General features: G+C 46.5%; 1 protein-coding gene across 6 annotated transcripts in view; it reads left to right on the top strand.

Moving 5' to 3' along the window:
- Positions 1 to 14,873, top strand: part of SSX2IP (SSX family member 2 interacting protein) — a 632,083-nt gene that overhangs the window by 489,238 nt on the left and 127,972 nt on the right. For all 6 annotated transcript variants that reach the window (XM_086954035.1, XM_086954027.1, XM_086954031.1 and 3 more), the window contains one exon: positions 11,855 to 11,972. In XM_086954035.1, coding sequence (XP_086810161.1) covers positions 11,855 to 11,972 — 118 coding nt within the window. The remainder of the gene's footprint in view (positions 1 to 11,854; positions 11,973 to 14,873) is intronic.

Raw genomic sequence — 14,873 nt, 5'->3', positions numbered from 1 at the left:
CATCCACCCTGGGGTGCGGTGTGCATTTGGAGGAACTGGAGATCCGAGGACTTTGGTGGCCAAAGGAGATGTTCCATATGAACCAACTACGGGCAGTTTACAAAGTCCAGATCTTGGCAAACAATATGACTGCAATATGGATTAATACCAAGGAGGGTGGGTTGGCGACGCACCTTCTTTGTCGGGAAGGTTAGAGGCTGTGGCCAAGAACACACCAGTAGAGAATCTGACTAGTCACAAACCATCGGGTCAGCTCTAGTGACACCAGGGCTGACAGCTGCAGACTGAGTCCACTTACCTATCATGAGTGGAATTGTCATCTACACCTTTGTCTGGCCCTCGCTGATGGACCTGCCCTTCAATGGGACTCTTGTTCAGGAAAAAAGGCTGATTCCTTTTTGAAGCATTTTGACGAGAGCAGGGCTATTACACGCTCTTTCGGCCTTTCTGCTCCTCCTCACAAACTGCAACAGTTTAACTGCTCCTTTTGTGGCTATGGCCACAATGCCCCCCTACTCCCAACCTGTCCAGCCCCACAGGAAACCCAGCAGTTTGTCGGCCGTGTGCCCACCGCCCCCACAGCCAAGCACCTTTAGCGTTCCCATACAGGAGCACAGCCGTCCAGTGGGAGCTAGAATATTATATTTCTACCTGGGCTGGCAAGTAATTATTTAATAAAGAAACTCAAGCACAGTGTTTGCTTGAAGCACTGCGTACACTACAAATTGTGTGTAAACAATATGTATTCAATTTTTTACAAACTGAAACCAATAGTTTTTGCAATAAAATGTTCATACCCCGATTGATTTCAAACAAATGACATCTTTGTTGAAAGAAATATTAATAATTCCATGTAGTTAACAATAAATCATACAAGGATTACTGTTGTTGTACATTATTTATGTTCTGACAAATCCATGTTCCTTATTTTACAAATGCAGATGAAGTGTTGTGGAAATGCAGGTCAAAGATGTGCAGCCCAATGCATTTCGGGACCAACTGTCCCTTCTTCGGGGGCCACTAAATGAAACAGAAAAATAAAACAATAAAGAAACCACCTATTTCATAGAAATGTTACAAAGCTACTAAAGACCAGACAGAAACGTCTGTGTGAGTTGACCACAAAGTACAGAAAGTGATAAGACTTGTAAATGGCACATACTTAAAGATTCAATAGAGTAATAACCACCATAGCCAGATACCTTTACCACCTGACAACGAATACAATAGTGATGGCCATGAAAATACCTGAAAGAACCCCAAAAGAAGTGGAAGGTGAAGGTGCTACGTGTGAAGAGTGGATGCTGCTGTGGATAGGCGAATGAGGACAGAGATACTGATCAACTGTCTTACAATAATGCACTGCTGAAGGTCGACCATTGTACACCACTACAGGCACAGGGAAATTCCTGACCGAAACAAAAGCAGTGTCATGAACAACCGAAATGCATATGGGGAAGTAAGACAATGTGAACACCATGGCTGATAATAAAAAATACCTTGATGCTTGGAAAAAGTCCAGACTGAATGGAAAAAAGAAAGACCAGGGTATAAATGCACAGGTGGGAGATCAGGCATACCTGTAAAATTCTGCATAACATGCAGAATCAGTAGCAGAAAGAAAAACTCACCGGCAAAACAAGAAGCGTGTCCTCTCTAGCGGAGTAAAAGAATACCGGGTTGAGGGCAATGAAATACGGTATGGTTCAAAAAATAGAAAGCTACAGTGAATACGAAAAAGTGCCACTGCTGATGGAGTAAAAGTTTATGGCGAAGATACGAGCAGCGGGGAAGCTCAAAAAACACTCACCGGGCGACGAAAGTGGATTCGCCGTCTCAGTTCAATAAAGTGGGAAAACATGTAAACACAGCCGTGGGCGGCCGCGTAAGTAGTAATTATTTAAGACAGATGGTTTCTACAGGTTGTTTGTAAGCAATACGCCTTACCCTTCCTTATGTTCCTGCTACACAAATTACAGTCCCCAGAGCAACTTACAGAGCACCGTCTCTCTGCTTTGCGCTTGGAAGTACAAGAGTTTTTGGCCTCTGGCTACTCGGAGGGGCCTGGAAGTGTCTGGAGCACCAAGAAATTTTCCTGATGGTAAACCACTTGGCAAGATCGTTTGATGCCAGGGTGGACCAGCCTATCCGCTGGTGCCTAGTGGATCTCGAGTGGCAATTACACCAGTAGGTGGTGAGAGATCTCCTCTGACTGAGGAGAACTTTTTATAGATCGGTTTGCCAGTGCTAAGAACACAGAATGTCAGCACTTCTTAGTGTTGGAGTTTCTAAGGCGTCTCTTGCTCTGGGAACTTAGGGCCCCTGTATACCTTTCCGCCTGTACTTCTGCCAAGCCCAAGTCGTCATGGTGGCTCAGATTAGGCACGGAGAGTTTGATATCCAGAACTCCTTGGCTGAGCATATGTCCTCCGATTAGGCTGCCCCTCTGAGATAGGATCTGCTGTCACAGAAACCGGGCAGATTTCTGCACCCAAGACTTTGCGGTCTCCACCTTCATGCTTGGAGACTGAGCGGCAACAGTTGACTCTCTTGTCCTTCCTCCGTAGTAGGTTGTTGACATCTTGGCAGTCAGTAGTCCCTTGACAAACTCTATATCTGAAAGAAACAGTTAGTTATAGATTCCTTACCTTAAAAGTACCCCCAGGCGTCAGACTGGATCTGGAAAGTATTTTGTCTGCAGTACCCCAAGGCATCGGAAGGTGGCGTAGATCGACTCCGCGTCCATCGTCTGCGTTGTGGTTGCTGGGATGACTTTGCGGTAGCTACTAAGACTCCGCCCTCACGCGCTGACGTCAGTTCTTTCTTTTTCTGTGCCAGTAAGGGCAGATCTAGAGAGAGCAGTACCCCCAGACACTATTTGACTGACTTTTTTTGTCAACTTTGTTTTTGAGTCTTACATAGACTCCTGGTGCACGACTAACCTCGTGACAGAGGTGCTTCAGCCATTAGCAAGCTCTTCAGAGCCCCTGTTGCTGTTCAATGAAGCCCTAACAGACATCCTTTTGGGCACCTGGTCCAGGCCCAATACAGGGGCTCTTGTGGATAGGATGATTGCCCGATGCCACCGCCCGGCCCCGGGCGACCCCACTTTCCTCTCCCAACACCCCACCCCTGAGAGCTTGATGGTCCAAGCCTCTACATCCAAAGGCGTCTTCCTGACTGCTCCACCTGATAGGGAATCCAAAAAGCTGGAACAACTTGGGAAGAAGATGTTTTCTTCCTCCAGCTTGAGACTGCAGTCAGTAAACACTGCATGTCTGTTGGGCCTTTATTCCAACTCTGTGTGTAATACGGTGGCGCAAGTGCTGCTTCAGTTCCCGGGTGAGGCCCGGGCCATGCTCTCCTGTGAAGTTGCTGAGGGGAGAGACGCAGCGAAGTTTACCATTCGCTGTGGGCTGGATACTGCTGATTCACTTGGCAGAACGATTTCCACGTCAGTAGCCCTTCGACGTTACGCCTGGTTGCATTCAACTGTTTTATCCAGGGATGTCCAATCCACCCTTATGGACATGCTCTTTGATGGACGTCGCCTTTTCGGTGACACGGCAGGCAGTGCGCTAGAGCGCTTTAAGGACTCTCGGGCTACGGCCAGGTCCTTGGGCCTCTCCACCACCCACCCTGCGCAGTCTGCCTTTTGCCCCTTTCGTGGCTACGGAAGGGGTGCCCCACTATGTCCCGCCCAGAGGCACAGGCCGGCGCAGGCTGTTCAGCACCAGTGCGGCTGGTGACGTGGGAACCACCGGCGTAGTTCTGGGGGTCAATTGGCGGGCCAGTACACCACAGCCACCTCTGCATCAGTCTCCAAACCCTCCTAGTCTGACCTTCCAGGACCACCAAACACCAGTGGGTGGCAGTATCTGCAATCACCTCCCCCACTGCCACGCCGACACATAGGACAGGTGGGTTCTGCAGATAGTCCGAAGGGGCTACTCTCTCCCCTTTGAGACTACAACTCCCTCCATTCCACCTCAGTACCATCGCATGTCGGAGGATCACCTGGCCCTTCTCCAACAGGAAGTTTCAGCACTTTTAGCCAAGGGGCCATCAAGCATGTTCCTTCTCCAGAAGTAGGTCGTGGTTGCTATTCCCACTACTTTGTGGTGCCCAAGTAGGACAAAGGCCTGCGTCCTATATTGGATCTCAGGAACGTCAATCACTTCCTCCGGAAGGAGAAGTTTAAAATGTTAACGCTCGCTCAAGTCTGGTCTGCCCTTGACCCTGAAGACTGGATGGTAGCGTTGGACTAGCAGGATGCTTATTTTCACATCCCTGTCCTGTTGGCCCACGTGTTAGCTGCGGTTCATGGTAGGCCACGAGCACTTGCAGTTTACCGTGCTCCCCTTTGGCCTTACCAGCTCCCATGGGGTGTTCAACAAAGTGATGGTGGTGGTCGCAGCTCATCTGCGCAGACCAGGGGTTCCAGTATTCCCCCACCTTGACGACTGGCTGTTGAAGGCGGGCTCGCCCCAGGCTGTTGTCTCCACCTCCTCACCTCCAGACTACGGCCGACCTCCTGCTGGGATTCTCCACCAACACGCCTAAGTCACACCTGACTCCCTCTCAGAAGCTCCTCTTCATAGGAGCGGTTCTGGACACGACGCAGTTTCGGGTTTATCCTCCCAAACAGCGAGTCCGGGATATTCGGACTGATTTCGACCAATCAGCCTCTATCCTGGGTTTCGGTCAGGATGACCCTGAGGCTGCTGGGTCTCATGGCATCCTGCATCTTGCTGGTCGATCAAGCCAGATGACATATGCGGGCTTTGCAGTGGGACCTGAAGTTCCAGTGGGCGCAGCATCAGGGGAATCTGTCAGATTGTGTCCAGATCTCAGAGGCACTTCACGACAATTGCAGTGGTGGCTAACGAACCGGGATTGGGTCAACGGCAGATCCCTCTCCCTTCCCCAGCTTTAACACACAGTGGTGACAGACAAATCCCTTCTGGGAAGGGGCGGCCACATGGGAGAGGCGAAGATCAGAGGCCTCTGGTCTCTGGCGGAGTCCAGGCTCTACATCAACCTTCTAGAGCTTTGGGTGACCAGTCTTGCACTAAAAGCATTCCTTCCCACTGTCCGGGAAAGAGTAGTGCAGGTGTTAACGGACAACACCACCATCCTGTGGTACTGCAACAAAACAGGGCGGGTGGGGTTGTGGACCCTCCGCCTCTGGACATTGCTGGAACATCAGGGCTTATCCCTGGTGGTTCAACACCTGGCAGGTTCACTGAACGCCAGGGCAGACTAACTCAGCCGCAGGTGCATGATGGATCATGAATGGCGTCTTCACTCAGAGGTGGTGCAAGGTCTCTTTCAACAGTGGGGAAAGCCTTGGTTAGATCTATTCGCCACCGAGGAGAACGCAAAATATCAGCAATTCTGCGCGTTGGAATTTCCAAAGCGGCACTCGCTCGGTGACGCTTTTCGTCGCTAGTGGAGTTGCGGTCTTCTATACGCCTTTCTGCCTATATCACTTCTGCTCAGTGCTGAAGATCCAGTGCGACCGGGCCCAAGTCATTCTTGTGGCTCCGGATTGGGCACGAAGAGTCTGGTATCCCAAGCTGCTAAACATGGCCATCGATCATCCGATCCGACTGCCTCTTCAGGGGGGGATGTTCTGTCGCAACAGCGGGGGACGGTCCTCCACCCAAACCTGTCCATCCTCCACCTCCTTGCATAAAGTTGCCGTCATTGGACCTGCCTCCTGAAGTCTGTGATGTAATCTTGGCAGCCAGGCGTCCCTCCACTAAGACGGTGTACGCCTGCAAATGGAATACATTTGTGGCATGGTGCACAGCAAAGCCTGTGGATCCACTTTCTGCCCCTCTTTCTGAGGTTCTCTTGTTCCTCTTATCTTTGGCCCAGCATGGCTCTGCTCTGGGCACTCTTAAGGGCTACCTATTGGCCATTTCAGCCTTCCTCAGGCTCCTTGGTCAACCTTCTCTTTTCAAGTCCCCTGTTGTAAATAGATTTCTTAAGGGCATCACTCATCTGTTTGCTCCTGTTCCCTTCATAATGTCCCAGTGGGACTTATTTTATTTATTTATTTGTGGGTTTTGTATAGCGCCTGAATCATCTCCGAAGGAATATCTCTGCGCTTCTGGACATACAGGAAAAGGCTGGTCTAAAAGCAAATCTAAAACAGCAGTTTTCAGAGACTTTCTAAACTGAAGAAGGTCCGGGGCATTGCCTCAGCGAGGTGGGAAGCTGATACCAGGACTGGCGGGGCAAGATGCGAAAAAGCTTTCCCACCAGTCCTAGACTTCTTGACCTGAGTAACCACTGGAAGAGATTTGGAACCGGAGCAGAGATGCCTAGAGGGGGTTTAGCGATTACATTTCTCTACAAGGTAAACTGGGCCGTTACCATACACCGCCTTATGATGCAGCAAACTTTAAACTTTATACATTTTCGCACTGACAGCCAATGGAGTTGTTGAAGAAGTGAAGCTGTTCTGTAAGGGGCATTTAGTTCCAAACTAAATTCTGCATTCTGAACTTCTTGTAAACGGTCCAGCAACAACTCATTGGCTGAGACCAGCAAGGTATTGCGGTAGTCCAGTCTACTCAATACCACAGCCTGGATAAGAGTTTTCCATGTAGAGTTTGGAAGAAAAGGGAAAACTCGTCTCCGCAGACTAAGCACATGGAAGCTGGAACCAATAGTGTGGGTCACATGTTCTTTCATGGTCAAGGCCGGCTCGATGCGAACACCTAGATTTTTTTTTCACTGCTGCCTTAGGCGCGGGAGAGACACCCAACTCTCCCGGCAGCCATTCCAGTGACTATAGCAGTGGAGCCTCTCCAAAGAGCATAATCTCGGTCTTTCTGGTGTTTAGTTGCAGAAAATTATTACGCATACATTGAGAGATTGCTAGCATGCCAGTAGAGAAGGTAGACTGTGAGGAGCGGGTGGTTTTATTGAATGAGAAGGTGAGCTGGGTGTTATCCGCGTATGAGCTTTGTGTGAACCCATAAGTCCTCAGGAGGGCATAGATATTAAACAGAGTGGGGCTTAAGCAGGAGCCCTGGGGCACTCCCCTGATCAGCTCCATAGTTTTAGAATGGAAATTCCCAGGTGGACTGTCAGAGCATTTGGAAAGGAAGCTTGTCATCCACCGCAAGGCCATTCCACCAATTCCAGATTCCTCCAGTCTCCTGAGCAGAGTCTGGTGGTCGACCGTGTCGAATGCCGCTGAGAGATCTAATGGCACCAGGAGAGTGGATTGACCACTATTCCAATTCTATCCTGATGTTATCCGTGACAGCCACCATGGCTGGCTCCGTACTAGGCTTAAGCCTAAAACCTGACTTGAACTTGGTTCTGACCTATCGTATGTGCACTCCCTTTGAGCCACTACATAACTGTCCGCTCAGACTTCTTACTTTAAAAACTGCCTTTCTGGTGGCCATCACCTCGGCACTCAGGGTGAGTGAGCCACAAGCTCTGTCTTCCTAGCCTCCCTTTCTGGATGTTCAACCGGTCAAGGTCGTCTTCAGAACTCAACCTTCCTTTCTTCTAAAGGTGGTCACTTCTTTTAATATTGGCCATACCATCACTTTGCCCACCTTCTTCCCGCCTCCGCATCCTTCAAAGAGGAAGAGAGGCTCCACTGTCTAGATTCAAAACATACGCTCTCCTTCTACTTGGATCGCACAAAACAATTCCGGGTGGACAACCAGCTCTTTGTTGGTTACGTGGGCGCTAAGAAAGGTCGGGCCGTGCACAAATGGACCATCTCCAGGTGGGTTGTTCTCTGCATCAAGGCCTGCTTTTCTTTGGCAAAGGAGCCTCCTGTGGGGCTGCACGCCCAATCCACCAGGGCGACATCAGCTACTACTGCTTTGGGATGAGGAGTCTCCCTAAATGACATCTGTCAGGCAGCTACATGGACCTCACTACACACGTTCACCAAGCACTACTGCCTGGACAGCAAAGTCCGGAGAGACTGCTTTTTTGGCCGTTCTGTTCTCTAGGACTTTCTGGTGTGAACTTAGTTTGCAGACCCACTGCTGGGGTTGGTACTGCTGCGGTATCTGTTCTAGGGTAAGGAATCTATGACTGTTTCTTCCAGTTGAACAATACATCTGTAAGAAACATATGTTAGTTATGGATTCCTTACCGCCACCACCTATCCTCCCCGTTCTGCGACCTGACTTCGGGGGTTAAGGACATCCTTTCATGGCCCTAGTTTTGTGCATCAGTGGTCAGTGTCTTGCATGGCTCTGCGCTTCTGGCGTGGAATGTCGAGGACAGAACTGACGTCAGCACGCAAGGGTGGCGTCTATGTAGCTACCGTGACGTAATCCAGATGATCACGATGCCGACGACGGACGCAGAGTTGACCGATGCCACCTTCTGACACGCAGGTGTACTGCTGACTAAAAACTTTCCGGATCCAGTCTGATGCCTGGGGGTAATGCTAAGGTATCTATAACTAACCTATGTTTTTTACAGATATATCGCTACCGAAGGTAAGTAACTTGTTCAATACTGTTTTTGGAACAAATGTTTGGATTGATGTAGCTCACGCTAGACTGTTGCCCTCCAGGGCAAATTATTTGATGTTCTCTAGATTTTCTCTGTTGTTTTTTGTCTCTTTCCCGGCAAAGTTTAGCCGTGGCACAGTTAAAGATTGTTTATCTCCTTTCGTCCTCCTTGCGATTTGCCAAATCAGCCCTTCTTGTCTAAATCTCCAGTTGCGATGTGATTTTTATTTTTAATTTTTAAGGGCTTTAACATGTTGTATCTTCATCTTTGGTGATGCCCCAATGGGACCTATCAGGCCATAGATTCCTCACTGATCCTCCCCGTTCTGTAACTGGACTCTATTGCTTAATAAGATCCTGAGTCTAGGAAAATACACACTGATCGCAACCCTTTCTCCCTTGAGGCTCTGTATATGGGAGTGTGGACAGCCTCAAAAGCAACTGATTTCCACACTCACTGTGGCACCTATATTGGCCCCCTCACATAATTTCCCACTCGGAACGGTGTCCGTGCAGAGCTGCACGGCACCACTTGACAACTGGGGAATAGTCAAAAAGTGAGGAAGCTGTGGCAATAATAGTCTCCATTAGAAAGAGTGTTACTGAAGGTAAGTAGCTTGTTTATATTTGTCATTTGTGTTTTAAGGTAGTATGGGTCTAATTCGGGGTTTATTTGTATTAGTGGATAACTGTAAGTTAATTACGTTTTCTAGAGTAGAACTTGATCATGTCCAAATTGTGCATGATTCTGCTCTCCCTGAGGATGTGAACAAGGTGCACTGTTAATCCGCTAATGCTGGTTGATTTCTCAGTGTGATTTTTCTTTCTTTTCATTCTTAATAAACTCTTCTAGCATTAAGGACTTAGAAGACTTTTTCTCTGTGCAACCTTTAAAGTTTTGTGGAAGCAACCTCTGTATCCTAAAACCTGACTGCTAGCAAATAATCTAGTCCAGGCAATCTTCTACCTCCCATTCCTCAGTCAGCTGGATCATGTCTGTATGCAAATGTTCTCAATCCCTTCCTGAGCTTGTGTGAAAATGTAGAAGTAGTGTGTTAGGCACAGGCATGCAGTATTGGAAAGAAGAGACTCCAAAATTACCCCCAACCACAACCACCCTTTGTCCACACTGATGGCCAGTTTAAGACTTTGTTTAGTTGCACATGCACCTCATCTGAAGCAACCCAAAGAGTTAAAAGTGCTGAACAAACACCGTTGTTGGGCCTATGGCCAGTTTGACACATTTTACTGTCCCAGTCTGTGGCTGTTATTTGGATCAACTCTCCTTGCCAATCTCGATGCATAATGTGCGGCATTGGCATGCAACCCATCTCCATTTATGAGGTGTTTTGTGATGGCCAAGCCCTTGACCACAGTTTTTGTTCATGTTTTCCTTTTCTTTGACCACTGCTGGAAGTGGGTTGAGGCAGGAAAGTTGAACACAAAAACGTCTTGCTTCACTGAAGGGGATGTGAATTCAGTCACAAAACACCTAGCTTACTCTGGCCGATACAGGGAAGGAGGGAGAGCAGCACCTGCAGGAAAGGGGACACAGCACGTGTTTTCAGTAACATTATCCCTATAGAGCACCTTACTAATCGAGAGTTGCAGAAATACAGGGAAACCCCTAATACTAGAGTATCCCACCTCTCCTAGATCTCAGCCTTTTTCATAGTACTTAAACATTCAGCAGGCATCAGGGGACCCAGACATGATACACTGCATAATTATCTGGGAGCTACAGGAGGTTATCATCCCAGCAACAAGTGAAATGCTAGCTTCAGTCTTCTTTCACAGACCTGGTGGGAGGGTAACTGTGATCAAAGGTATCAAATTTGAGCCGCTCTTTGCAAAAGAAAGGTCCTCATGGTAGAATATGGAGCAAATTGGCTTGTAGTTTTGAGATGAACTGGCCAGGTTCAGAGTATGCCTGGCACTCAAGCTACCTCTCCTTCCCTCAGTCCTAGTTTATATCCCCTTCTCCTTCAGGGAAGACAGTCCAGGTGCTTGCCTTTGGTTTTGTCCTTCTCTTTGTGCCGTCAGCAGGTGAACTTATAATTGGCTCATGGTTCCGCTTATATACAGAAGCAGTTTCAATTCGCAACAAGCCAAGTAGCCACTCTGGTTTAAAGTTAGACTAGCAATTCTGGAGGAGTCCAATCCAGGCCAAGTGCATCCAGCTATAGAAGTGGTGCAGGTCTATATAAACTAGTTTTCCAAAATGTATTTTCTCTCCAGTTACCTTGATAATGACAAGCATCCTTGATGACTTGGAAAGATAGAATCACGTGTGCACTTTTTTGCTGACTTCTCGAGATGTTATTTTAGTCCAGTAGTAATTGGTCCTAAGGACTAATCACTTATTTTATTATACAGGTAATTAAAAACGTAACATACAAGCATCATATTGATAATTAATAAAATGTAAGGATTAAAAAAAATAATAATAAATGTATACACATTTATAAAATCTGGCCGTACGAATAAATGTCAATTCCAAAAGCAGCATTTCAGGTTGATGGCAATATATCACAATTAGCCGTTTAGTCCAAAAGGGAAGTGTATAGTATAAAAAGCAATAGCAAAAAATGTCACAATGCTTATTACTGATGGTTAACTTTCTTCACTGTTCATTTGTGCAATAAGAATAGAACTTGTCAGTTTCTTAGTGCTGGGCATTATGCAGTGCAGTAAAAATAATAACAAACTTCCCTGCCCTTGCTAGAACTTGGGCTGAATTATTACTGAAGCACAAATCCGATGCTTCCGTGCAATGTCTCAGTAACTTTTCCCGATAGACTGGGACCAGTAGACGTCGACGGTCATTGGCAAGATGTGGGCAACAGCATTACAGGTGTAACCAGGACTCATGTGGATAATTGTAGAGCCTACAAGTTAGCTGACCATTCCTCCGAATCCACAGAGGGTTACAGTCATTAAACTGAAGGGCTAACAGCCTCATATAAATAATTTTATTAAGAGTCTGTAATTGGAGAGAGTAGTTAAAATATGGTTGAGGTTTCCCCTTGATATACGAGGCATCCAGAGCTGTAAGGAGTGATGTTTTGGGAAGCCGAGCAATATCTCTCTTGCATGACACTAGAGTAATTTGGCTTTTTATCGTTTTTTTGTTCCACGTTGGCCCTAAGGTCTATTAACTGTAACCAAATACTAATTTGAGATACTATGGGTAAAATTACAGGAGTGAACCAGAGTAGGCCAATCAAGCCTGATAGTTGTGAATGGCATTTGCTTTTTGTTTTCACATTTGAAATGGTTACTAAGTCTTGTGTATCATTTCACTTTGAAATTGAATCTTGCATTCATATTTGACTTTTTTCTTTTAGAGACAAAACTTTGAGGAAGATAGAGCAGCTTGGCTGAAACAACAGTTTTTGAATATGACTGCTCTAATTGAGTTCAAGAATCCTGAACAGGGAAAATCTCAGTCTGCTTTATCAGGAAGTAAGTATCAAAAGCATATCACTGTGACCTGTTGAACGCAATGTAGTAGAACATTCCTAGGCTAATGTGTCCTTTTAAAGAAAGGTTAGTTTCGCAGAAGGGAGCAAATAGATTTATGTTGTCAGTTTTCTAGACCATAATATTAATCTTTCATTCCCCAGCATCAAGTCTCTATGAGATTCACCTGCTTGAACTTTCCCCGTCAGCTGGCTGGATATCCTTGGTAGATCGTGTTCGAAGCAGTGCCTAATAAGGCATTTGTATTGAAAATGGCCTTAAACCACATATAGCCTATTAACCTTCTTTTATGACCCAAAGGCTGACCAATCGGATGGATATGCTGTAAGCTCCGAAAGAAGATCCAGCTACAATATTTTCCACCACTCTTTGGTCTGTGGAGAAATCATCACAAGCTCTGGCATTTATGGAGAACAAAACATCAACATCACCATCTTCAAGCCCAGCACTTTAAATTCAAGAACATGAATCTTCTTTTAGACTGGTCTAAAAAGTCATCCACTCCAACTTATGAAGTGTTTTCAGGACTACTTTAGCCTGAAACGAAGGCACAGTGTAAAGGTCAGTCAGTGGTGCCTGCTTCATGGGATGAAATCTCTAGCTTCTCCAACTTCAGTGCCATTTACTCTGAAGAAACCACTTTATGAAACCGATAAAAGACCTGCTTTTCAGTGAATATCTCAAATTCCTTTAAAAAAATGTATCGCCTCTTATACGATGAAAGGTTCCTCAAAAATTAGTAAATTTTATCATTTGACTGCTCTCCCTTATGCACCAAACATGGCATCACAGTCTGCTAAACCGGGTTAGTGGGCTACGCTGTCATCTGCCCATGTGACTACAAGGCTATTCTCGCCATTGACTGAGAAGAGTAAAAGCTATCTACTTCGCAGTCAGTACTGAAATTGTTGACATTGTTAACAATAGTTTTGTCTGTCACACCATCAAATTTTGGTTTAGTCAGCGGGCACTAAATCTGATCCAATGCCGGTTTTACACTGCTCACCGATTGGAGCCTAAATCAAAGCAGATGATCATTCCGACATTATTAGCCTCTCTGGTAGCAGGTAAAGATCAGTATTATAATGCAGAAAAGTCTGTTTGAAGCAGTTGGCTTTCTTCTGCCCTCTGTGTTGCTAATTAAGTCTTTCATAGTGTCTCCTTAGGAAATTACTTCACAGCTCCCAGCATTTTTTCTTTAGGGACTAATTCTGGTGTAATGAGGATAAAAGCGAAGACCAAATTGTAGCCTTTTATATAGAGAATGAGTATCCGGAGATCCACATTAGACTATTGAATTGGGGGTTCAAAAATGACGCATGTCAGCATGGGACATAATTACTTCAGAGCTCGACAGCAAATGACCTCTGTTCTCAAGCACGTGGCATGCCCAGAATCAATTGGAGAACCATGTGCTAAAATAAGTTTTTCTATGCATATCTTCAGTTCACTCTAGTATCAAGACTGCGTCACAAGTTGAAACTGGAACAGTAGCAAATGATTTTTATACTGCAAGTCTCAGAGCCCCTTTCAGAGGGCCACTGAGCATGCAGGGGTAGCTGCGTCCAACCGCAGGGGGTTAGGCCTTTTACTCCTGATGTCCCAGGCTCAGTCTACTACAGAACCAGATCAACTGGGCCAAGTACCATATTCCTGTAATTGATACTGTGGTAGCTAAGATAGAGTAATCCAAAGCTCCCTTCAGGGAAGACGTTTGAATACAGGTTAGTCAACATGCCACCTGACCCAGAGCTTATAGTAGTGTCAATAAATCTGTGTCCAGTCAAATACTTATATTTATTAAAGAATTCTATGTATAACTATGCATTCAAAGTAGTATGTTGACCTACATAAACAATAACACATTCCCCTTGAAATCAGAACTCTAGTGTTCAGCTGACAAATCCCTTTCCCACGCGGTCTTGTGTAAAATGTGGTAGGGGTCATTCTCCATTCACTGGAGGCCCAATAAGGGAATGCTCACTATCTGCCCTAAACTCAAGAGTCCCCTCCGACTCTTAGCAAAGTAGTGAAAAATGTCTTTGCGTCGCAGCACCATTTGCAGCAAGTCCCCTGGGGCCAGTAAGCCCGCAACCAGTCTTACCCGCTCCATCAGCGAGGAAACTTGCAGTTTCTCAGTGGGTGCTCTGACCATGGGCACAGACAGTGCTCCGGTCCTGGTGGAACAGGAGGTTGCACATGAGATGCGCGGCAGCACCCTGCATGCAGGCTCTTTCTCCTGAACTTTTGTGGATGGCTCCAGCAGCTATCTGAGGTGCTACTCCTACTCAGTAAGTCTGATGCACCCCAACGGTGGCAGGGAGGAGATGACTTGGATTTGGATGCGCCCAGTCAGAATCCCAGTGATTCATTCATGGAATCCCCCCTCTGCCCTTCTTAAGTTCCATTTCCAGACACCAAATATGATTTATGGTCTGGGTCTTTGAAGTTTTATGTTGAGGTTCTGCTTCTTTTGAAGTATTCTCTTCTCTTGATAGTTGTGTGTCACAGCAGGAGTGACTCCAAAGCTGATAGTCCCACAACACAGGCCATGGGAGTGACTAGAGTTTGCACCTGGATGTCCGCCACAGTGCTATGTTCATCAAAAGGTTAATCCTGGGCTCTAAGCCCTACTATTTGATTTCCTTATCCGTCCCATCTCCTTCCTGAAATGTGTCCAGACCCCTTCCTTGTGATCTCTCACTGAATCAAAGAGCAATCTTTGAAGTGTACAGGGGGAATCTCTCCCTCTCCCCACTCCTGTGTGCCCCATTCAGTTCACAGGATTGCAGCAATACACAAATCAGTCTGCAGAGAATTCCTCTACTAATGTTTTCACCAGGCAGGCACGGGCTTGCCAATATGGAACAGTGTCCTCCATAC

Source organism: Lissotriton vulgaris, chromosome 1_1, assembly GCF_964263255.1.
Source record: "Lissotriton vulgaris chromosome 1_1, aLisVul1.2, whole genome shotgun sequence".
NCBI classification, from domain to species: domain Eukaryota; kingdom Metazoa; phylum Chordata; class Amphibia; order Caudata; family Salamandridae; genus Lissotriton; species Lissotriton vulgaris.
This window is presented reverse-complemented; position numbering and strand designations above follow the sequence as displayed.